This window comes from Salmo trutta, chromosome 17 (genome assembly GCF_901001165.1).
Source record: "Salmo trutta chromosome 17, fSalTru1.1, whole genome shotgun sequence".
In the NCBI taxonomy this organism is placed as follows: domain Eukaryota; kingdom Metazoa; phylum Chordata; class Actinopteri; order Salmoniformes; family Salmonidae; genus Salmo; species Salmo trutta.
Window position 1 is genome coordinate 25,743,647 of NC_042973.1, and position 22,424 is coordinate 25,766,070.

Genomic DNA, 22,424 nt, shown 5'->3' on the forward strand with positions numbered 1-22,424 from the left:
CCAGTCTGTTCTAGCAAAACAGTCCTGTAGCTTAGCATCTGCTTCATCTGACCACTTCCTTATTGAGCGAGTCACTGGTACTTTTTGCTTTAGTTTTTGCTCGTAAGCAGGAGTCAGGAGGATAGAGTTATGGTCAGATTTTCCAAATGGAGGGCGAGGGAGAGCTTTGTACGCATCTCTGTGTGTGGAGTAAAGGTGGTCTGGAGTTTTTTTTTCCTTTGGTCGCACATTTAACATTCTGGTAGAAATGAGGTAAAACGGATTCAAGTTTCCCTGCATTAAAGTCCCCGGCCACTAGGAGCACCACCTCTGGATGAGCATTTTCTTGTTGCTTATGGCCTTATACAGCTCGTTGAGTGCAGTCTTAGTACCAGCATCTCAAACAGATATAGTATTTGACAAAAACGGAATAATTTCAAACCTTGATTACATAGGGATACAATCACATATGCCTCTATTTATGCGTCGGAATAATTTGTAACAGATTTCCTAAATTAAAATCACTTTGAGCTGATTTCCTGGTGATTTTACAGTCTTCAGACAAATAAAATCACCTGTGGGTCGAATTTGGCCCGCGGACCTCCTATTGGGGAACACTGCTATATGGGGGTTCTAGACAAGTAAATGTTAACTTTGCCAATATGGCATTGTTCAACAGATTTTACCTGACTTCCACTTCAACCACTTTTTCACAGGTCGTCACTGTGTTCAGAATGTAGAGAGCCCCCACCTGAGTGAGTCTGTTATCATCGAGACTGCAGATAGAAACAGAACAGAGCTGTACAAGAAAGCACAACTAACCCCCACAAAGATAGAACAGATGCATCTGCTTCCACTGATAAAACAGTATTGTATAAGGTTTGTTTAGGGGCTAATCAGAGGATGTAAATTGACGTTTATTTTGGTGAACCAGGACAGCGCTAGCCGTAATGGATTTCACTGTACGGACTGAAGGAAGATAGGCCATTGTAATGAGTCTTACTTCACTGAGCTAGCAATCCGCAGCCTTGGCAGAGAATCCACAAATCTCTTCACTCCCTCGTCTCTTAGAAGGTTACTGGATAAACTGCCCCGTTTAAAAGAATGGGTTAATATCCATAACGAGAAAAGTTGGTAGAAAATGTGTTGAAAAACAGCCAGATACTGTAACCCTAATTTTCAGCAAGGGAAAACACCGTTTGATCATTGACGAAGGCATATACACTAGTAGTGTAAAGTATTTATGTGAATACAGTGCAGTAGTTGTGAGTACATCATAATTTATAAACACTGTTCTTTTTGCTAAAATGTGGGCAGTGTGACCCAGGAACAGGGATGTGTTTGAGGAGATGGGACACAGGCACTCACTCCAGGTCAGACAGATGAGGACACTGCTCCAGGATCCCAGAGAGTTTCTCCACATCCCCACTGCTCAGTGTGTACTGAGAGAGTCTGCAGACAGACAGACAGACAGACAGACAGACAGACAGACAGACAGACAGACAGACAGACAGACAGACAGACAGACAGACAGACAGACAGACAGACAGACAGACAGACAGACAGACAGACAGACAGACAGACAGACAGAGACATGAGGTCAGGGTTAAACCAGGTTACAGAGAGGAGAGAAAGTTGTAGACCACAACTCATGTAGATCACAGAGGTTATCTGGTCTGGTCTTGAAAGAACTCTATATAAAATATGACCGATTTTAAAAAAAACGGTTAATTAACCTACAACCTAATTTCTGTAATGTAATATAACATGTAATGTAATATGGCATTTCTATGTGGGAACAGCATAAGCAGAGATATATATATATATATATATATATATATATATATAGACATTTTGTTTTATATATAAAAGAAAATGGATGAGCCACGTGAATGAACGATGACCTGAGCATCCTGAGTCGTACATACCGGAGTTCCACAGCTCTGACACGTTGGCAGTCTATCAGAGATTTGACCAATAACAATGCTCCATCTGTAGACATCTGGACATGGCTCATACTGTGGGAGGCAGGGGGGAGGCGAAGGAGAATGATGAGAAATTAATATAATTCACTTTCTAACTTTACCAGTGTTGTGACCCTGAGATTATCATTACTGAGGAGGGTGAAGCGTTCTTACTTAAGCAACTGAAGAGATTTCATCTTAGGCAGGATCTTCAATAGTTTTTCAATAGCATCATCTTTCAGGGATCCATGGGAGAAACTGATAATATCACAATATTATGTTAGAAGACTGCTGAGAAAAGAACTACAACAGACAACAGGCAGAATATTTTCAGAGAATTGGGAAGGAGGAAAACATATAACCTGGTAAGAAATAAAGAGAGAAGAGAACAAAGCCCCGGATACTGTAGTAAACCCTGAAAGACAGAGACAGAACACTGACAGAGCTAGAGGTAACAGTAGAACTCACTCTAGCTCCACTAGGCCGGGACACTGTACCAGTCTTCTACACAGCTTGTTCATGTCAGTGGGATGGATATCACTGTGAGTTAGACTAAAACAAAAACATGTTTGGGATTATATTTCAGGGTTAACTGAATGGGACATAAATTCAGTTAAAGATGCACTATGGTTCCTGGTTGCTAAAACGCTAATAGTTTGTCTAATTTCAGTTTATGTGACAAAACAAGCAAGTATAGTGTAGAGAATCATTGTACCATCTAAACCTCTGTGAAATATATTTTCCATAACCCAAAATATTGTATTTTCAGCTGTTTGAAGTTGGTGTACAAAACCGAAAGTAAAAGGCACAAAAACTAAACTTAAACACGGGAAGCATAGAAATAGAGCACATAGAACAGATCTACCACTTCTTTGACTTGCTTTCGATGAGAATGATAGGTAAATTTTTTTGTGATAACATTTTTATTTCATTTAATTTATATTGACAGAGGAACTTAAACAAAAAAGAAAAGAGCAGGATGCTAGACCTTAACCCTCACCCCGTCCCCTACCCCCTCCCTTCCTCCCTCAGACCGAGCCCCGCCCACTCACACATTCAATAAGATGCAGAACAACTACAAGAGAAAAAGTGTAAAGCTTAGTAGCCTCCCCACAGGACCACTACACCCACCCACCCCTCCCCCACAGAACAGTTGCACCCACCCAACCACCCACCCACAGGACCGATACAGGTACTCAAGATAATTTGATGCATGATTTTATCTTAACCACGCAGAACTCCAGTAATGAATGTTGTGGCTTTTTGCACCATGCATTCACGCCACCGAAAGCTCTAATTGAGAATGACAGATCTATAACTCACATTTCTACGTGAATTTGGTCGGGTCGCCCAAAAAGTTACATATTGCTCTGTGTCCTACCTGAGTTTCTTACACTGTTCCAATCCTGCTGATTGTATTCTGAAATGACAGAGATTCAGTGAACTGTTATTAGGACTACAACATCTTACTGAGTCACAGAATTGGTATTTTGAAAGCAACATCGTCAGAAAGAGGTGTTATTATACAGTATATTGCTATTAGTCTGTTGCTCTATTACCTTTTACTGGAGAGGAATTTCAGAATCAGCTTCTTATTCCCCCCATGACTGATAAATATAACACTTTTATAGTTAATAATCATCACAAATGCAAACATATTACTAGACATGAATTCAAACACTTTCTACCATGCCGGTTTCAAGCATGTGTGTTTGTTTACAAATGTGTTGGTCTGTATAAGACAGTAATGGGATGTGAATACCTGATATTCACTTCACTCATGTTCCTGTGTGAGCACAGGGTTCCAGCTAGCTGCACCACTCCTTCCATGCTGACTGCATTCTCACTGACACTAAAACAACATGAGGGTATACAGAAACTCCCTGGTCAGAAAAAAAGCTTTGAAGGGAAAAAAAATGACAAAAAAGGAAGAAAAGGAAAATACATTTGAGTTGCAATAGACATTCTTACTTGATTTCCTGTATGTTGCTAAGCTGAGGCAAGAGGTCCAACAACTTCTTCAGACCTTTGTTTTCCAAAGCATTGTTGGAAATACTGACAAAGGTGTTGGGGGGGGGGGGTAATAAACAGAAACAAACAGATCCTTGTATATGTGCATACCAACAATTATCCTTATTGCTATTTCACACTCCAAAGCCTCTCCCTGAGCACACTTACTCCAGCATAGTCAGAGCAGAGCAGTCCCTCAGATTCTCACACAGACGGTCCAAGTGAGGGGGACGAAGAGCACAGCCCGTCAGACTGCACACAGGGACCATGGAAAAAGACGATGAAAAGCAGAGATAATGTCATACCACTTACAGTACAAAACATTCTCCACATCATTAGTAAATATTGTACATACCAAAGTCTCTTAGAAATCTTGTGTTTCTCTATCCCCCTAGAAAAAAGCATGGACACACGAACAGGGTCTTGCAGCCTGTCATGGGGATGTATGGGAAAAATGCACAACAGTGAGTGGTAACCCACTGGGCACACACTGGTTGAATCAATGTTGTTTCTATGTCATTTCAATGAAATTACGTTGAACCAACGTAATAGACATTGAATTGACGTTTGAGCCCAGTGGGAAGGGTCTGAGAGGAATTTACAGGACATTTAAATAGTTGTATAATAGGGACCACAGTAGTATCATAATTATTAACATGTTTATAATGTCTGGTTTGGGCCTACAGCAAACCCCTTGACAGAGGAGACACCCTCTGAATAGTGAAGCCACCAGGAAGTGATGGGGTAGTATGGTGGTTTTAGTCTGGTTGCAGTTTACGCACACAGAAAGGGTGCTGTCTATACTGGCTTTATCTAAGAAAATAAAGGGTGTTATGCAGGGTGTTTTGCACAACATACCTGATGTCCACTTGAACCACATCAGGACATACAGACAGGAAACTGGTCAGAATCATCAGCCCATCAACAGATATGTGGCTGTCATTCAGACTGTCAAGACACAGACAATAAACGTATTAGGCTGCATAACTACTTTCAAACATAATACGGGACAGGCACAAGATCATGAATTTATCAAAAGTCTAAAACTTCAAATAAAAGATCAGTCTTACACAATCTGTTTGGAGACGTTCAGCTTCTGTAGAGAGTCAGTCAGGGCCTTGAGAGTACCAGCCTTCATGTGGCCTCCTGACAGACTACAGGGGTCACAACATAACACCAAACAGAAAGTCAGATTCTCTTGACATATTTAGTGTCCTTACCCACAGTGTGATGTGACTTGCTCAAGAACACTGGGTACATTTTTACTTACTCTAGGAGAGTGAGGCCAGGACTTCTCGCTAGCAACTGACACAGTCTAGTCATCTGATCAGTACTCAAACTGCAGTTTAATAGGCTGTATGACACATAAAGAGAGGGAAGAAACAACAGCAATGTTACTCCTGGTATTCAAAAGCTCTTTATAAGAACCAAACGGAGAATATCATACCTGACAGTCAGTCCAATGTTTTTCTTAGAACTTGAGACAAATAGAAAGGGAGAAAAATGGATCAGAGAATCAGAGAAAGGGTGATTGATACAGTACAGTAGATTTCACTATGTGGTATAGATAAAACAATGAAACAAAAGCGACATTCTTTCAACAAGAACATGAAACATTAGCTTGATTTGCATGGGCCTGTTGGTACGCCAAACACTGAAAAAATAAATGAAAGTTGCACATTCTTTTATTTCCCTTCTCTAAAACACAAAACTCACCCTTTTATGTCTGAGCTTGGGAAAAACAGGACGTTGATGTCCTTCATTCCACTGCAAAGAGAGATAAAACATAGTTTACCGGTATATACTACCCAATAATATTTCTTCAGTTTTGATAAAGTATGCACATTTCTTCTCAGAACTGCAGTCAGTTAACTAGAGGTTCTATTTGTGAACACATGAAGTCTCCACCCACTGGGCATACACTGGTTGAATCAATGTTGTTTCCACGTCATTTCAATGAAATTACGTTTAACCAATGTGGAATAAACGTTGAATTGACGTCTGTGCCCAGTGGGTATTGTCAAGTCTAAAAACATACTCAGTATAGACTTCCTGGATGGAGGGGCAGGAAGTCATCTTCTCTAGAAGGGTGTAGATAATCTCCAGAGAGCAGCCATTCTTCCCCAGCCTGGAAACATACAACACACACAGGCTTCGTAACAGAAGTGCAAGCTTGCTCAAATATAGAAATAAGCTACACTTAATAAACATGAAGGGCTAGGTTCAACACATATGACCCAGTCGAGGAAACAACACACTCACAAGATAGAGGCTAGACTGGGCAGCTTTGGAATGAGGTCGGCGATCTCCCCGACGCCTCTGTCGGTCAGGCTGTTGTCACTGAAGCTGTCAAACAGACAACTGTTCAGTACAGTATCAGATCAACTGTACCATGGCAAAAGTGGTACTGTATCTTTAACCAAGTTTGGTTAGTTCTTGATAAAAGGGTCATAAAATCTTAAAGTCATGGTAATAATCTTTGGTTGTTATGGTAAGTGAATAATCATTTACTTGAGCTCCGTGATCTGTGGACAGCTCTCCAGGGCTCTGGCCAGTTTGGCAGCTCCCACATCAGTGAGACTACCACAGATAAACCTGGGGAAGAGAAGCAGAATTATTCACATCACACTTAGACATTCACACACAAACAAAACAACTTTGAAAGTTGGTCCTTTCAAAACTGAGTTACCCAGTTAAGAAGGACTCACTCAAATCTTTTCAGGGTTGGTAGTCTGGGGAGGATGCTAGACAGTTTATCTGCAAATCTGTCATCATACTTGCGGCTTCGAAAACTGAGGGATTGTTAAAAAAAAGAGAAGAAAAATTAAATGTAGTTTCATGCAGGATTATTATTGTTTAGTACACAGTGTATAAATGAGTCATGAATTCACATTAGGTAGTCGATGTGCTGGCAGCTGGGTAGAATATCTAGACACTCTAGTTCCATAGAACAAGCTCCAAAGTCCAGCCCCATTCCCACTCCAGCAGACGATACAACAAAGGCCAGGGAATCCAGATCTACAGGGTTCAACGTGATGTTCCTTAGCTCAAAGCATGATCGTGACCCCACCACCTCCCTGGCCAGCTGTGCATCCTGGGTCTCCTGGATACAGTGGCACAGCTCCACTACCTTGGGCCCAGTCAGGTTGGTGCTCACTGCCAGACTCCGGAGCAATTTGAGAACCAGAGCCTGGCGTTTCTTTACCCACCTCACAGCCCCTGCTCCCACAACCAGCTGGAACAGGTAAGGAGAGCAGGCTGGGGCAGCAAGCCCACACACATAGAGGTGGAGGGAATCAGTGAAGACCGTCTTGGGGTCTGATTTTGTGGTCCAGCGGGTCTTGAGGTTAAACTTCTTCCTAAGCTGGGCCTCTGTGATGTCCTTGCTGGTCATGATATGTAGAGCACCCATAAACTCTTGCATGGTGAGGTGCATGAACGTGTAACCCTGGCCTTTAGACCCATCCTCATGGGTCAGGTCAACCTGTGAGAGGAGACCAGCCTTGGTGACGAAGTCCAACAGGTCTGGTGGAACCTCCTCAGAGAGAAACACGATCCTGCTGTCCTCCAGACCCTTCATGGCCATGCAGCTCAGCTGTGTGACCTCTACCCTGTGACTCTGCAACAAGGGCGTGACCCTCCATGGGCATCGGCTCAGAGATGCACAGAGGATTTGGAGGTAGACCTGGGTGAGGGTGGTTGGCAGTTGGGGCAAAGCCTGGGACTGAGACCCACCTCTGGAGAATATGTGATCCAAGCACACACAGCAGGTATGGCAGAGAGCTGGCAGGTAACACATGGTGAGTAGGTGATGGTTGGCCAGTAGGTGAGTGACTACCTTCTCCTTTAGATCCAGATCCTTGTCCTGGAAGTACTGTTCAGCATATTCTTTCACACTGCGCCAATTGAAGCCTAGCAGCTCCCCAATGCAGTCCACAGAGCTCTCCAAATCTGTCACATCCCGAGGCCTGCAGGTAATCAATAGGGTGCATCCTGGGAGGATCCTGCAACTGCACAGCCCTGATATCAGCTCTGCCATGGGTAGAGGGCACTGTGGGTCGAATGGGCTGCTCAGACTCCCTGAGTGGGTGATTTTAGTGTGAAACTCATCGTAGCCATCAAAGATCCAGCATATTTTCTCAGGGTTGTGGAGGATGAAGTCAAGAACAGCAGCACCCTCCTCCTCCCCACCCTCTGGTGGGAGGAAGAAGCGAAAGAGCAGCTCTTTCAGAGACAGCGGCCGAGCCACGAGATTGAGCTGGCGGAACTCTAGCAGGACCAGTAGGTGAAAGGAGGGGAAGGCATCCTGAGCCCAGCGCTGTCCAAGGCAGTGCATTAGTAGCGTCTTCCCTGCCCCTGCCTGGCCCAACAGCAATGTGACCCGGGCTTCTGAACCCAGGAGGGAGTCAACGGTCACCCTGTCTTCCACAGCCCCCTCCTGGAGCTCTGGTGGGCTCAGCCGTCGATCAGCCCTCTCTCTTGGTCTAACCAAGGATTTGTGGCGCAGACTTACCCAGGCCTCTTCCAGAGAAACCTTCACCACACCCTGCATCACCCTCTCCCACCTCTGCAGTAGACATCTCCTCACAGCAGCCTTGTAACTTTCTATGCGGTCTGGATACAAAGAACATCTTATAAATTAACACTAAACATACTCCTGACCTGAACACAACAACATGACAATATGTTTTTTAGATGTTCATTAGTTTGTTTAAAAAATATATTAGTGACTGTGTACTAATTTAGAAACAACTCATACTATGGAGAGAACGACTAATTTCAAGTAACAGAGCTAGCTCACACAGTATGCAAGTCTTTTCCAATTCAAACCCCATGACAAATATTACTGAGACATGAAAAGACTGGTGTTTACCTATTCGTGGGCGTTTCAGACAGCACTGTTGAGATGGCATATACTCATCAACCAGGGTATGACTGTTGTTTTCAACAACTTCTGAGAAGAATAACAAAATGGAGAGAAACCAATAATGGAAATATAGGGGAAACCCAAGAAAAGACAAAGCACCTCGATTAAACGGCATTGAATAAGACATCCTTCTTGTGGAAAAATAAGTGACGTCTGAGACAAAACAACTATTTCACTTCCATACACAGTATACATCTAACTATTTTAATGCTGTTTTTAGTGTTATCTGCTTTTGGACCTTTGACACATTTTCTGCATGAATATCACACAGAGGTGTCATCTTACACTAACAACGAAACACTTCATATCCCCTTACATTAGAATTGATAAGAGGGTAGACAACAGCTGCACTAAAATTTGATGATTGATTGATTACCTGGGGATTCACTTGCTGATGTAGGCCAAATCAAACTTTCAATAAATGGTATAAGGAAAAGGCCTAACTCTATCCACTTAGTTAATGTATTGTCAGTAGATGTTTATTGATTATTAGGTGTCAAATAAATCTAACATTTGAAATGGAAAGGAAATGGAAAGGAAACCCTGTCCTGACTCATATTGACATCTTCCCCATAAATGCATAACTAGGCTATAATGTGGGTATTGTGGATAGTCAATATTGGCAGGCACATGCACATTACATAAATACTTACTAGTCACAGACCCGGCCACAGACATCAGCCGTGATTCCAGAAGCATTGGCATGTTCTCGCAGAGCATGCAAACCATTTGAAGAAATTGCCGACAAATAGCAGGTTCTGCAGTCCTGAAGTAATTCAACAACCCCAGGATGCGCTCTCTGTGGCTCGCAAGTTGCACTAGCCGCTGCCGCGAGGTGATGTCCATCATTTCATAGAACCTGGTGAGAAAGCCATCATCTTGATAGCTCAGAATGTCTGCTAGCTCATGTGTCTCCTGTGTCAATACAGTCTGGACATCTTCCTCTGCTTCTACATCTTCCATTGCCATCAGCTGTACAAACGTAGGCAAATGAATGAATGAATGAAACTTCAATTTGATTACGTTTCACCTACACTCTTAGAATTATTGGTGACTCAAGGAACCCAGCAGTTCCTCAAGGAACACCTGGAGTTTCTCAAGGAACCATTCCTATTCAATGGTTATTTAACCCTTTTGGTTAGTTGAGGGGTTATTGGAGGAACCTTTAATGGTTCAATGCAGCAATGGGTTCGTGGAGGAACCCTGGAGTGGACGCGTGGCTTAGTAGAGGCATTGCTTTAAGATATTTCTTAGCCTTCCATAAATGTCATTCCTGTTCATCTGTTCTGTTGTATTGTCATCACATGTTATGGTTAAACACTGACAGTTTTGGAGCTTTTGTGAGGCTAACAGAGGTGTATGTGTTCCTCAAGAGCCTATGCAAATCTGAAAGTAGGAATTGTTAACACTTTATTACTGTATATCAGAAATGTTAATAGGATTAATATTATATTATTATATATAATATGCATAAATATTCAGGGAACATTTTAATTTGCAGTGTAGAAACTTAACATGATTTGCCAGCGGCATAACACCCTGCCTCCCACTGCTTCTGAAGCTAAGTAGGGTTGGTCCTGATCAGTCCCTGGATGGGAGACCAGATGCTGCTGGAATTGGTGATGGAGGGCTAGTAGGAGGTCTATAAAAAAATATCCCAATTCCCCAGGGCAGTGATTGTGGACATTGCCCTGTGTAGGGTGCTGTCTTTCAGATGTTCTATTTATTTAACTAGGCAAGTCAGTTAAGAACAAATTCTTATTTTCAATGACAGCCTAGGAACAGTGGGTTAACTGCCTTGTTCGGGGGCAGAACAACAGATTTTTGTACCTTGTCGGCTCAGGGATTTGATCTTGCAACCTTTTGGCTACTAGTCCAATGCTCTAACCACTAGGCTACGCTGCCGCCCCAATTGGACTTTAAACGGGTGTCCTGACTCTCTGTGGGCACTAAAGATCCCATGGCACTTATCGTAAGAGTAGGGGTGTTAACCCTGGTGTCCTGGCTACATTCCCAATCTGGCATTTATACTGTCATGGCCACCTAATCATCCCCAGTTTACAATTGGCTCATTCATCCCCCTGTACAGTGCCTTGCAAAAGTATTCATCCCCCTTGGAGTTTTTCCTATTTTGTTGCTTTACAACCTGTAATTTAAATGGATTTTTATTTGGATTTCATGTAATGGACATACACAAAATAGTCCAAATTGGTGAAATGAAATGAAAAAAATGACTTGTTTCAAAGAATTCTAAAAAATAAAAAACAGAAAAGTGTTGCGTGCATATGTATTCACCCCCTTTGCTATGAAGCCCCTAAATAAGATTTGGTGCAACCAATTAGCTTCAGAGGTCACATAATTTGTTAAATAAAGTCCACCTGTGTGCAATCTAAGTGTCACATGATCTGTCACATGATCTCAGTATATATATACACCTGTTCTGAAAGGCCCATGAAGACCAAGGTGCTCTCCAAACAGGTCAGGGACAAAGTTGTGGAGGAGTACAGATCAGGGTTGGGTTATAAAAAAAATCTGAAACTATGAACATCCCACAGAGCACCATTAAGTCCATAAAAAAATGGAAAAAATATGGCACCACAACAAACCTGCCAAGAGAGGGCCGCCCACCAAAACTCACGGACCAGGCAAGGAGGGCATTAATCAGAGAGGCAACAAAGAGATCATAGATAACCCTGAAGGAGCTGCAAAGCTCAACAGCGGAGATTGGGGTATCTGTCCATAGGACCACTTTAAGCTGTACACTCCACAGAGCTGGGCTTTATGGAAGAGTGGCCAGACAAAAGCCATTGCTTAATAAAGAAAAAAATAAGCAAACACGTTTGGTGTTTGCCAAAAGGCATGTGGGAGATTCCCCAAACATATGGAAGAAGGTACTCTGATCAGATGAGACAAAAATTTAGCTTTTTGACCGTCAAGGAAAACGCTATGTCTGGCGCAAACCCAACACCTCTCATCACCCCGAAAAGACCATCCCTACAGTGAGGCAGGGTGGTGGCAGCATCATGCTGTGGGGATGTTTTTCCATCGGCAGGGACTGGGAAACTGGTCCGAATTAAAGGAATGATGGATGGCGCTAAATACGGGGAAATTCTTGAGGGAAACCTGTTTCAGTCTTCCAGAGATTTGAGACTGGGACGGAGGTTCACCTTCCAGCAGGACAATGATAGGAAAAATGCCAACGGGGGTGAATACTTTCGCAAGCCACTGTAACTATTCCCCAGGTCGTTGCTGTATATGAGAATGTGTTCTCAGTCAACTTACCTGGTTAAATAAATAAAAAAAATCTATTATGAACAGGAATTACAAAAATAACTATCTGAAAGCTACGCCTCCAATCAGATAGGCTGCCAGCTCTTCATTATTAAAAAGGTTCAAAATTGAACCCCTCCCATCACAGAAAGGTTCCAGTTTGTACCTTTACACAAGTGGTGGGCCGTAGCAAGCTATCTGCTTTAGTTTTCAAGATGATCGATCTCTGTTGAGGGAGGAGCTGGTTTTTACATATTGCATATATTTATTTATTCTGAACACATTCTGAACACATTTCTGTTTGTTAGCAATGTCAATTCTTGCAATTTATTTTGCTGGCTGGTCCGGCAAACGCCACTGAGTACTAAACTGTAAAGCAATCAAAACTTGAGTACCATGGATAGTACTATCTCTGCTGATCACGTCTGCCAATCGTATTATCCGTATCTAAGGTAATAGACAGATATCCTTCTGACAAACTGCTATCAGGGAGTCTTATTTATTTGGAATCTAACTATTTAGTTGTAAAAACGTGATACCCTCAATGCAAGCTGTAAAATGACTCCCAACATAGAACACAGCAAACATTAGTAATGTAGCTAGCTTGCTAGTTAGCTAGCTTGTTACAACAAGTAGATATGTTGCTAGCTAGTAGGAGCAGATAGCTATATCACTAGCTAACATGTCATTCCAGGACCAGGAGCGTTATAACTATCAGTTTATTTCATGTAATATTTTAAGACTACAAAAAATCTATAGGACTTGTAGTGTACATCTAATACAGTCATCAAGGCAGGACCCAATACTTTCATTCATACTGACAAATAAGAAATGGCACATTATCCCTGTCAATAGTTGGAGTAGGATGATTGGAGAACACCCTGCCTCAGACTGTAAGGATGTTCATTTTCTAGCTCACAAACTACATTCCTTTGTTGTGATGATTTCTTTCATTTATTCTTGTCACTTCTGTCTCACATGATCTATTCAGGTCTCCTGTGTCCTGCACACATTGATCAACCTAATGCTATTCACCAAGCATGGGCTGATTTACTCACCTGAGAGGAGAACCATCCTACTGCACTTTGAACTAGCCATGCCGTCACTATTTAGACATTGAGACCACATTTGGATTTGCCTGTTGTATTTTCTTTGTGGGTTTTGTCTCACACGAACACATGCGTGTTTGAGCATCTCGAAGACTAAATTCAATGTTGAATCAGTTTAACAGGTGACAAATCGATGATTATACATTTGTAACATGCAGTGGGGAGAATTATATTGTCCCCGTCCGGAGCCCAGGCTTTTGCCGTAGTTGGTAGAGTTCTCCTCTCTGGACCACAGCTACATTGGTTGGTGACCAGGGTGGGATCCTTTCGATATTATACCTATGGGGCCTGGGCACACAAATGCTCCCAGAGAGAAGGGGGAATACTGAAGCATGCGTTGATGACAGTTCTACAATCTCCATCAGAGGCCCAGGCTTTTGGCATAGATGGTAAAGCTCTCATTTCTGGACTGCAACGTTGTAAGATTGTGCCCTCCACAACACTTTATATACATTGATTGGTAGGTTACACTATATTTAGATACTTCAAAAACTGCCTGAGACACCTTTGCTATTTGTCTCTGTGCTCAATAAATGGTGAAATACTATTTGTGATGATGTTCTTTGTTTGAATGTATATGCATGGAAAACACGTCTCACAGTCAGTCATAGTTAGTAGTAGGGATGTGAACTTTTAAAACGTTTAAACAAAGTTCAGATCCTTAACGTTATGAAAAATCCCGAGCCAGAAAACAATGTTTTTCAGTTTTTTTCCCACTTAATTAAAATCACAGTTCAGTTATGACAAAACATATTATTTTCTGTGTTATAGCCGATAAAGCCCTGGGGAAGATGTGTAATTCAAATAAAACCAGAGAGGAAGAGGTTAACTTTAGGCTACTTGGTGAATTTGCAAAAAAAACATAAATATGTATATGTACACACGTATGTTTGGGGGGGAAATAATAGACTAAAAACAACAGGAAATAAGCGCCAAGTGTTTATTTAAGAAATATGTTCCCAAGTATTCCCTCGCATAATAAAGCGAAACACACCATCGTATAAAAATGTAAGCAAGGCTTGAAATGATTATGTTTTAGTCAAACATATCTGTTTGGACATCTTGCAGTCAATTTGCCATCTACAAATTACTTGTAATTATGTTCTGCCCCCAACCATCTGCTCAAAAAAATAATAATGTAAATGACTTATTTCAGTTTTTTAATAACTATGTAAAGAAAAAAGTATTTAATAAGATTATTTCTTTCATTCAGATCTAGGATGTGTTGTTTAAGTGTTCCCTTTATTTTTTTGAGCAGTATATATACACTACTCAAAAATATAAAGGGAACACTAAAATAACACATCCTAGATCTGAATGAATGAAATAATCTTATTAAATACTTTTTTCTTTACATAGTTGAATGTGCTGACAACAAAATCACACAAAAATAATCAATGGAAATCCAATTTATCAACCCATGGAGGTCTGGATTTGGAGTCACACTCAAAATTAAAGTGGAAAACCACACTACAGGCTGATCCAACTTTGATGTAATGTCCTTAAAACAAGTCAAAATGAGGCTCAGTAGTGTGTGTGGCCTCCACGTGCCTGTACGACCTCCCTACAACGCCTGGGCATGCTCCTGATGAGGTGGCGGATGGTCTCCTGAGGGATCTCCTCCCAGACCTGGACTAAAGCATCCGCCAACTCCTGGACAGTCTGTGGTGCAACGTGGCGTTGGTGGATGGAGCGAGACATGATGTCCCAGATGTGCTCAATTGGATTCAGGTCTGGGGAACGGGCGGGCCAATCCATAGCATCAATGCCTTCCTCTTGCAGGAACTGCTGACACACTCCAGCCACATGAGGTCTAGCATTGTCTTGCATTAGGAGGAACCCAGGGCCAACCGCACCAGCATATGGTCTCACAAGGGGTCTGAGGATCTCATCTCGGTACCTAATGGCAGTCAGGCTACCTCTGGCGAGCACATGGAGGGCTGTGCGGCCCCCCAAAGAAATGCCACCCCACACCATGACTGACCCACCGCCAATCCGGTCATGCTGGAGGATGTTGCAGGCAGCAGAACGTTCTCCACGGCATCTCCAGACTCTGTCACATCTGTCACATGTGCTCAGTGTGAACCTGCTTTCATCTGTGAAGGGCACAGGGCACCAGGGGCGAATTTGCCAATCTTGGTGTTCTCTGGCAAATGCCAAACGTCCTGCACGGTGTTGGGCTGTAAGCACAACCCCCAGACGTCGGGCCCTCATACCACCCTGGAGTCTGTTTCTGACCGTTTGAGCAGACACATGCACATTTGTGGCCTGCTGGAGGTCATTTTGCAGGGCTCTGGCAGTGCTCCTCCTGCTCCTCCTTGCACAAAGGCGGAGGTAGCGGTCCTGCTGCTGGGTTGTTGCCCTCCTACGGCCTCCTCCACGTCTCCTGATGTACTGGCCTGTCTCCTGGTAGCGCCTCCATGCTCTGGACACTACGCTGACAGACACAGCAAACCTTCTTGCCACAGCTCGCATTGATGTGCCATCCTGGATGAGCTGCACTACCTGAGCCACTTGTGTGGGTTGTAGACTCCGTCTCATGCTACCACTAGAGTGAAAGCACCGCCAGCATTCAAAAGTGACCAAAACATCAGCCAGGGAGCATAGGAACTGAGAAGTGGTCTGTGGTCACCATCTGCAGAACCACTTCTTTATTGGGGGTGTCTTGCTAATTGACTATAATTTCCACCTGTTGTCTATTCCATTTGCACAACAGCATGTGAAATTTATTGTCAATCAGTGTTGCTTCCTAAGTGGACAGTTTGATTTCACAGAAGTGTGATTGACTTGGAGTTACATTGTGTTGTTTAAGTGTTCCCTTTATTTTTTTGAGCAGTGTATATGTGTGTATATAGTACCAGTTAAAAGTTTGGACACACCTACTCATAAGGGTTTTTCTTTATTTTGACAATTTTCCACATTGTACATAGAATAATAGTGAAGACATCAAAACTATGAAATAACACATGGAATCATGTAGTAACCAAAAATGCGTTCAACAAATCAAAATATATTTTAGATTTGAGATTCTTCGAAATAGCCACCCTTTGCCTTGATGACAGCTTTGCACACTCTTGGCATTCTCTCAACCAGCTTCATGAGGTAGTCATGTGGAATGCATTTCAATTAACTGGTGTGCCTTAAAAGTTCATTTGTGGAATTTCTTTCCTTCTTAATGTGTTTGAGCCAATCAGTTGTGTTGTGGCAAGGTAGGGGGTATACAGAAGATAGCCCTATTTGGTAAAAGACCAAGTCCATATAATGGCAAGAACAGCTCAAATAAGCAAAGAGAAACGACAGTCCATCATTACCTCAAGACATGAAGGTCAATCAATCCGGAAAAATAAAGAAAAACCCTTGAATGAGTAGGTGTGTCCAAACTTTGGACTGCTACTGTATATATACACACACAGCGCATTTGGAAAGTATTCAGACCCCTTGACTTTTTCCACATTTTGTTACATTACAGCCTTATTCTAAAAAAATGTTTTAATCTTCATCAATCTACACACAATACCCCATAATGACAACGCAAAAACAGGTTTTTTGCATTTTTTGCAAACGTGAGACTCGAAATTCAGCTCAGGTGCATCCTGTTTCCTTTGATCATCCTTGAGATGTTAACTACAACTTGATTTGAGTCCACCTGTGGTAAATTCAATTGATTGTACATGATTTGGAAAGGCACATCCCTGTCTATATAAGGTCCCACATTTAACAATGCATGTCATTGAAAAAACGAAGCCAAGAGGTTGAAAGAATGGTCCGTGGAGCTCCAAGACAGGATTGTGTCGAGGCACAGATCTGGGGAAGGGTGCCAAAGAATGTGTGCAGCATTGAAGGTCCCCAAGAACACAGCAACCTCCATCATTCTTAAACGGAAGAAGTTTGGAACCACCAAGACTCTTTCTAGAGCTGTCCGCCTGGCCAAACTGAGCTATCGGGGGGGAAGGACCTTGGTCAGGGAGGTGACCAAGAACCCAAAGGACTCTCAGACCATGAGAAACAAGATTCCCTGGTTTGATGAAACCAAGATTGAACTCTTTGGCCTGAATGCCAAGCGTCATGTCTGGAGAAAACCTGGCACCATCCCTATGGTGAAGCATGGTGGTGGCAGCATCATGCTGTGGGGATGTTTTTCAGCGGCAGGGACTGGGCGATTAGTCAGGATCGAGGCAAAGATCAACGGACCAAAGCACAGAGAGATCCTTGATGAAAACCTGGTCCGGAGCACTCAGGACCTCAGACTGGGGGGAAGGTTCACCTTCCAACACGACAGCAACCCTAAGCACACAGCCAAGACAATGCAGGACTGGCTTCAGGACATGTCTCTGAATGTCCTTGAGTGGCCCAGCCATAGCCCGGACTTGAACCCGATCGAACATCTCTGGAGAGACCTGAAAATAGCTGTGCAGCAATGCTCCCCATCCAACCTGACAGAGCTTGAGAGGATCTGCAGACAAGAATTGGAGAAACTCCCAAAATACAGGTGTGCCAAGCTTGTAGCGTCATACCCAAGAAGACTCGAGGCTGTAATCGCTGCCAAAGGTGCTACAACAAAGTACTGAGTAAAGGGTCTGAATACTTATGTGAATGTGATATCAGTTTAAAAAATATATATATATTTGCCAACATTTCTAAAAAACTGTTTTGCTTTGTCATTATTGAGTATTGTGTGTAGATTGATGAGGGGGAAAACAATTTAATCAACTTTAGAATAAGGCTGTAACTTAACAAAATGTGGAAAAAATCAAGGGGTCTGAATGCTTTCCGAAGGCACTGTATAACTTCATTACCTGGCCCTAGAAGTCAAACATGCGTAATAGGATCATTATTCTGCATTGTAAATTGACGTGGAATTTTATGATTTGTTTCTTATCGTTTTCACGGAAAACCCCCCAAAAATTGTTGGGTAACATAGATAATTAATTTGTTTTATTTGCATAATATGCTTATGTGAGATACTTGTCATATGTGAATGTATCTGTTAAACCATGTGAAGGGATGGCGTGATTAATGGGGAACCAATTACTTGTCTCCACAATGTCTGTGCGCAAGTCACTCCCTCCTTTGGCATTGGGGGAAGGTGTATGGCAGTGTCTGGACCATTGTATGTCCCCTCTGATGTTGCACTTATCTTGGGATAGTGTATGACCTAGAGGCTCACTCCCCTCAGTGAGCTTGTCCAGGAGTGCAGTGAAGAGGGGGTTTACTTGAGATGGGAGTATCTAGAGTTGCCAATTGATTTGTGCCATTAGATGAGATGGTGTTTCTGTTCTATACCGTACCAGGGAGAGACGGTTCCAGTTTGGAGTAGGAGGACCAGACACTGGACTATACAATGAAAACTGTTGACACAGCAGTTGCTGTCTGCTATGTTTTATAGATATCTTTCATACAAAACTTAACCTTGTGACCCATTCTATGTATCTGTGGTTCGTCATGTACGTTGAGAGGGGTGTATCTTGGCTATAAAAGATCTTTGTACTTTTGTGTAATCACTTTTCAATGGTTCATTAGAGATAGCACATCATTGAAAGTCAAAGGGCTTTTGCAAAAGCTCTTAATTATTAAAGATGTAGTTATAATAAGTATAACTCTGACTGGTGTGTGAAGTTTGTAACTCTCCTCATTTGGTAATGCAGAAATTAGCCACCACAAGCGAAAACCCACAGACACTCAGCCCTCCATGGTATGAGTTTCACACACGTAGGCTAAATGGTCAACGGAGTTACCTCTTGACACGATCAAAACAATTCCTATTGCATGCTGCATATGTTAAGTGCACTTGAAAACAGATATTTATCTTATTTCAGTCTTTGGGAGCTATCTATATCAGTTCCTTTAGACAGCAGCTCGCAAGATACTAAGTTTACATCGTAGATAGAAACAGGCCATTGGCTGCCTTCATCGAAGGGTAAGTACAGGAGTTCTGATTGGTTCCAAGTTTAGCAGTTCAGCAAATTTGCCTGCGCAGGCAGTGTTGAAATAAATAAAAAATATTAGAAAACGTGCAAGAATTCAAGGTGCCAACAAATTTTATAGTCAAGAAAGTTTTACTGTATACAAAAAAAAATCTTCTCCTCCCTCGACGGGGATCGATCAACTCCACGTTTTTTGGCTTAGGCCCACCACCTAACATTGTTTCCACTAGTTTCCACTGTTTGGTCTTCATTTATGGTTAGACCTAAGGTTAGCAGTGTGGTTAAGGTTAGGGTTGTGGTTAGGTTTAAAATCAGATTTTAAGAAAAGTTAGAAATAGGTGGGGTTTATGATTTTGTGGCTGTGGTAACTAGTGACGACCACCTAACAGGGGTTCCTCAAAGAACCTTTTCAGAGGGGTTCCTCGTTCTTATTATACCTCAAGGGGGTTCCTCGAGGAACCTACGTTTTAGCTACTTTGCAATTACTTAGCATATTAGCTAACTCTTCCCCTAACCCTAACCATTTTCACTAAACCTTCCACTAACCCTTTAACTAGTAACTCAACGATCATCCAGCTGCTCCCACTATGGTCATTCCACCCCATCCCCCAAACAGTCTTTTTGGTAACTACATGATTCCATATGTGTTATTTCATCGTTTTGATGTCTTCACTATTATTCTACAATGTAGAAAATAGTAAAAATAAAGAAAAACCCTTGGATGAGTGTGTGTTCTAAAACTTTTGACCGGTAGTGTATATAGTGCTATTTATATTGTTTTTACTACCATTTTCATTATTTTATTTCACTAGTCCTGCATGTTGGAGCTCGAAGCATAAGATTTTCACTGTACCCTGCAATCACACCTGCAACCCTGTACAATGTGAATATTAAACAATCTGAATCTGAATCTAATTTAACTCCTAACCCTAACCCATAACTCTAACCCCAAGACTAGCGTTTGCCACCTAGCCCCCTAGCTGACTTTAGCAACAACAAATTGGAATTCATAACACGTTACACATTTGCTAAAAATTATGATATTGTAAATTTAGCAAATTCCTAAAATATTGTACGAATTGTAATCCGTAGCATATCACACACATTGTAATTCGTATCATGTCATACCAAATGAATGATGGACATCCACAAATGAATAGATAGGCTACCATACGAAACGTAACACATCATACTAAACTGAGTGTCTCGGATTTATGTACGGAATCATACAAATGCTGTCCCTTACGAAAAAAGACAGCAGTCAGAGTGCAGCATAAAATCAGTGTACTTATTAGGGGTTATTACTGTAGAGTGCCGTATAACTGCAGTATGCAGCAAACACTGCGTCCCAAAAAATAAAAAATATGACTGTAGTAATTTTGCAGTGTAACTGCAGTTAGAGTGCAGTATAACTATTCTGCAATTACTGCGTCCAAAATACCACAGTCGACTACAGTTACTGCACTTTTACTGCAGTTTGAAAACTGCAATATTTTTTGGAAGGCCTGAGACTACTTTGTAATAAGTGATCCAGTACTGAAATGCATCCCAAAAGGTTTCTTCCAGGCACCTTTACTTAAGAGTGTAGAATTAGATTACAATACCATCTAAAACTATTTCACATGGCCCGGCAAAGCAAAACAGTCATAAAAACAATTTGAAACTGCCCGGTTAACGCAAGTTCCCAAATGCGTAGGCTTGCTTCACACGGAAAGGTCATGCAAGATAAGATGAGGAGGACCTGTGGTCCTGTGTCGCGCGTTAGGCTGCTGCGTAAAATATAGCCTAGACTCATTTTAAAATAACGAATGTAAGTGTTATAAAATGCATAGCAAAATAATAACTTACCAAATTTCGCTGCTTGTCGCATCCCTGCAGAGCAGCCTACAATAAAGTGAAACTCAAATCATGGGAATGGAGCATAGGGAAGATGCTTTTACTTTCGTTTCGTTTTTGAGGAGTGTTAATTAGGCTATGGTATTATTATGGTATTATGACCCTTATACGAATAAACTATACATTTTTAAAACAGACGTTTTAAAGAGTTATGAATATACACTGAGTGTAAAAACCAGTGTGACATCAGCCAACTTGACACAACTGTGGGAAGCATTGGAGTCAACATGGGCCAGCATCCCTGTGGAACGCCTTCGACACCTTGAAGAGTCCATGGCCGACGAATTGAGGCTGATTTGAGGGCAAAATGGGGTGCCACTCAATATTAGGACGGTGTTCCTAATGTTTTGTAAACTCAGTGTACCGTATGTGGACTATATATAGCCCAAAGTTGCGAGCGTATTGCGCGAAGAGGGGTTGGGCCTGTGGGAGGGGCAGGGGATATCACAATACATCATTGTTTCTACTTTCCTTTAGATAAGTACAAATCAAATCAAACTGTATTTGTCTAATGCGCTGAATACAACAATTGCAGACCTTACCCTGAAATACTTATTTACAAGCCCTTAACCAACAGTGCTGTTCAAGAAGAGTTAAGAAAATATTTACCAAATAAATAGTAAAATATAATAAAATAAATACACAATAACGTAATAATGACGAGGGGGTACAGGTACTGAGGCAGTGTGCTGGGGTACAGGTTAGAGGTCATTTGTGTACATGTAGGTAGGTGTGAAGTGACTATGCATAGATAATAAACAGCAGTAGTAGCAGAATACAATACAAATTCTGGGGGGGGGGGGGGTGTCAACATAATAGTCCATTTGATGAATTGTTCAGCAGTCTTAAGGCTTAAGGGTAGAAGCAGTTAAGGAGCCTTTTGGTCCTAGACTTGGCGCTCCGGTACCGCGGTAGCAGAGAAAACAGTCTATGACTTGGGTGACTGGAGTCTCTAACAATTTTATGGGCTTTCCTCTGACACCGCCTATTATATAGGTCCTGGATTGCAGGAAGCTTGGCCCCAGTGATGTACTGAGCCATACGCACTACCCTCTGTAGCGTCTTACTGTCAGATGCCAAGCAGTTGCCATACCAGGCGGTGATGCAACAGGTCAGGATGCTCTTGATGGTGCAGCTGTATAACTTTTTGAGGATCTGGGGACCCATGCCAAATCTTTTCAGTCTCCTGAGGGGGAAAAGGTTTTGCCCTCTTCACGACTGTCTTGATTTGTTTGGACCATGAGATTGTTGGTGATGTGGACACCAAGGAACTTGAAACTCTCGACCCGCTCCACTGCAGCCCCACTGATGTTAATGGGGGCCTGTTCGGCCCGCCTTTTCCTGT

At 42.2% G+C, this 22,424-nt stretch overlaps 1 protein-coding gene across 3 annotated transcripts in view; it reads right to left on the bottom strand.

Annotated features, from left to right (window-relative positions):
* The window catches only part of LOC115151934 (protein NLRC5), a 32,041-nt gene extending 10,839 nt beyond the window's left edge, over positions 1 to 21,202 (bottom strand). For 2 of the 3 annotated variants that reach the window (XR_003867392.1, XM_029696296.1), the window contains exons 1-25: positions 21,032 to 21,202; positions 9,534 to 9,852; positions 8,827 to 8,907; positions 6,845 to 8,567; positions 6,662 to 6,745; positions 6,465 to 6,548; positions 6,216 to 6,299; positions 5,992 to 6,081; positions 5,670 to 5,720; positions 5,401 to 5,430; positions 5,224 to 5,307; positions 5,024 to 5,107; positions 4,812 to 4,901; positions 4,309 to 4,383; positions 4,122 to 4,205; positions 3,915 to 3,998; positions 3,706 to 3,795; positions 3,503 to 3,550; positions 3,325 to 3,363; positions 2,412 to 2,495; positions 2,118 to 2,201; positions 1,908 to 1,997; positions 1,348 to 1,431; positions 983 to 1,066; positions 666 to 755 (exon numbers count right to left, since the gene is read on the bottom strand). Coding sequence is in view for 2 of the 3 variants with exons in the window: in XM_029696296.1 (XP_029552156.1) it covers positions 666 to 755; positions 983 to 1,066; positions 1,348 to 1,431; positions 1,908 to 1,997; positions 2,118 to 2,201; positions 2,412 to 2,495; positions 3,325 to 3,363; positions 3,503 to 3,550; positions 3,706 to 3,795; positions 3,915 to 3,998; positions 4,122 to 4,205; positions 4,309 to 4,383; positions 4,812 to 4,901; positions 5,024 to 5,107; positions 5,224 to 5,307; positions 5,401 to 5,430; positions 5,670 to 5,720; positions 5,992 to 6,081; positions 6,216 to 6,299; positions 6,465 to 6,548; positions 6,662 to 6,745; positions 6,845 to 8,567; positions 8,827 to 8,907; positions 9,534 to 9,849 (3,737 nt within the window). In the remaining variant the exon portion in view is untranslated. The remainder of the gene's footprint in view (positions 1 to 665; positions 756 to 982; positions 1,067 to 1,347; positions 1,432 to 1,907; positions 1,998 to 2,117; positions 2,202 to 2,411; positions 2,496 to 3,324; positions 3,364 to 3,502; positions 3,551 to 3,705; positions 3,796 to 3,914; positions 3,999 to 4,121; positions 4,206 to 4,308; positions 4,384 to 4,811; positions 4,902 to 5,023; positions 5,108 to 5,223; positions 5,308 to 5,400; positions 5,431 to 5,669; positions 5,721 to 5,991; positions 6,082 to 6,215; positions 6,300 to 6,464; positions 6,549 to 6,661; positions 6,746 to 6,844; positions 8,568 to 8,826; positions 8,908 to 9,533; positions 9,853 to 21,031) is intronic. The other variant, XM_029696297.1, reaches the window with a different exon arrangement.
* Between the last annotated feature and the right edge of the window lie 1,222 nt (positions 21,203 to 22,424).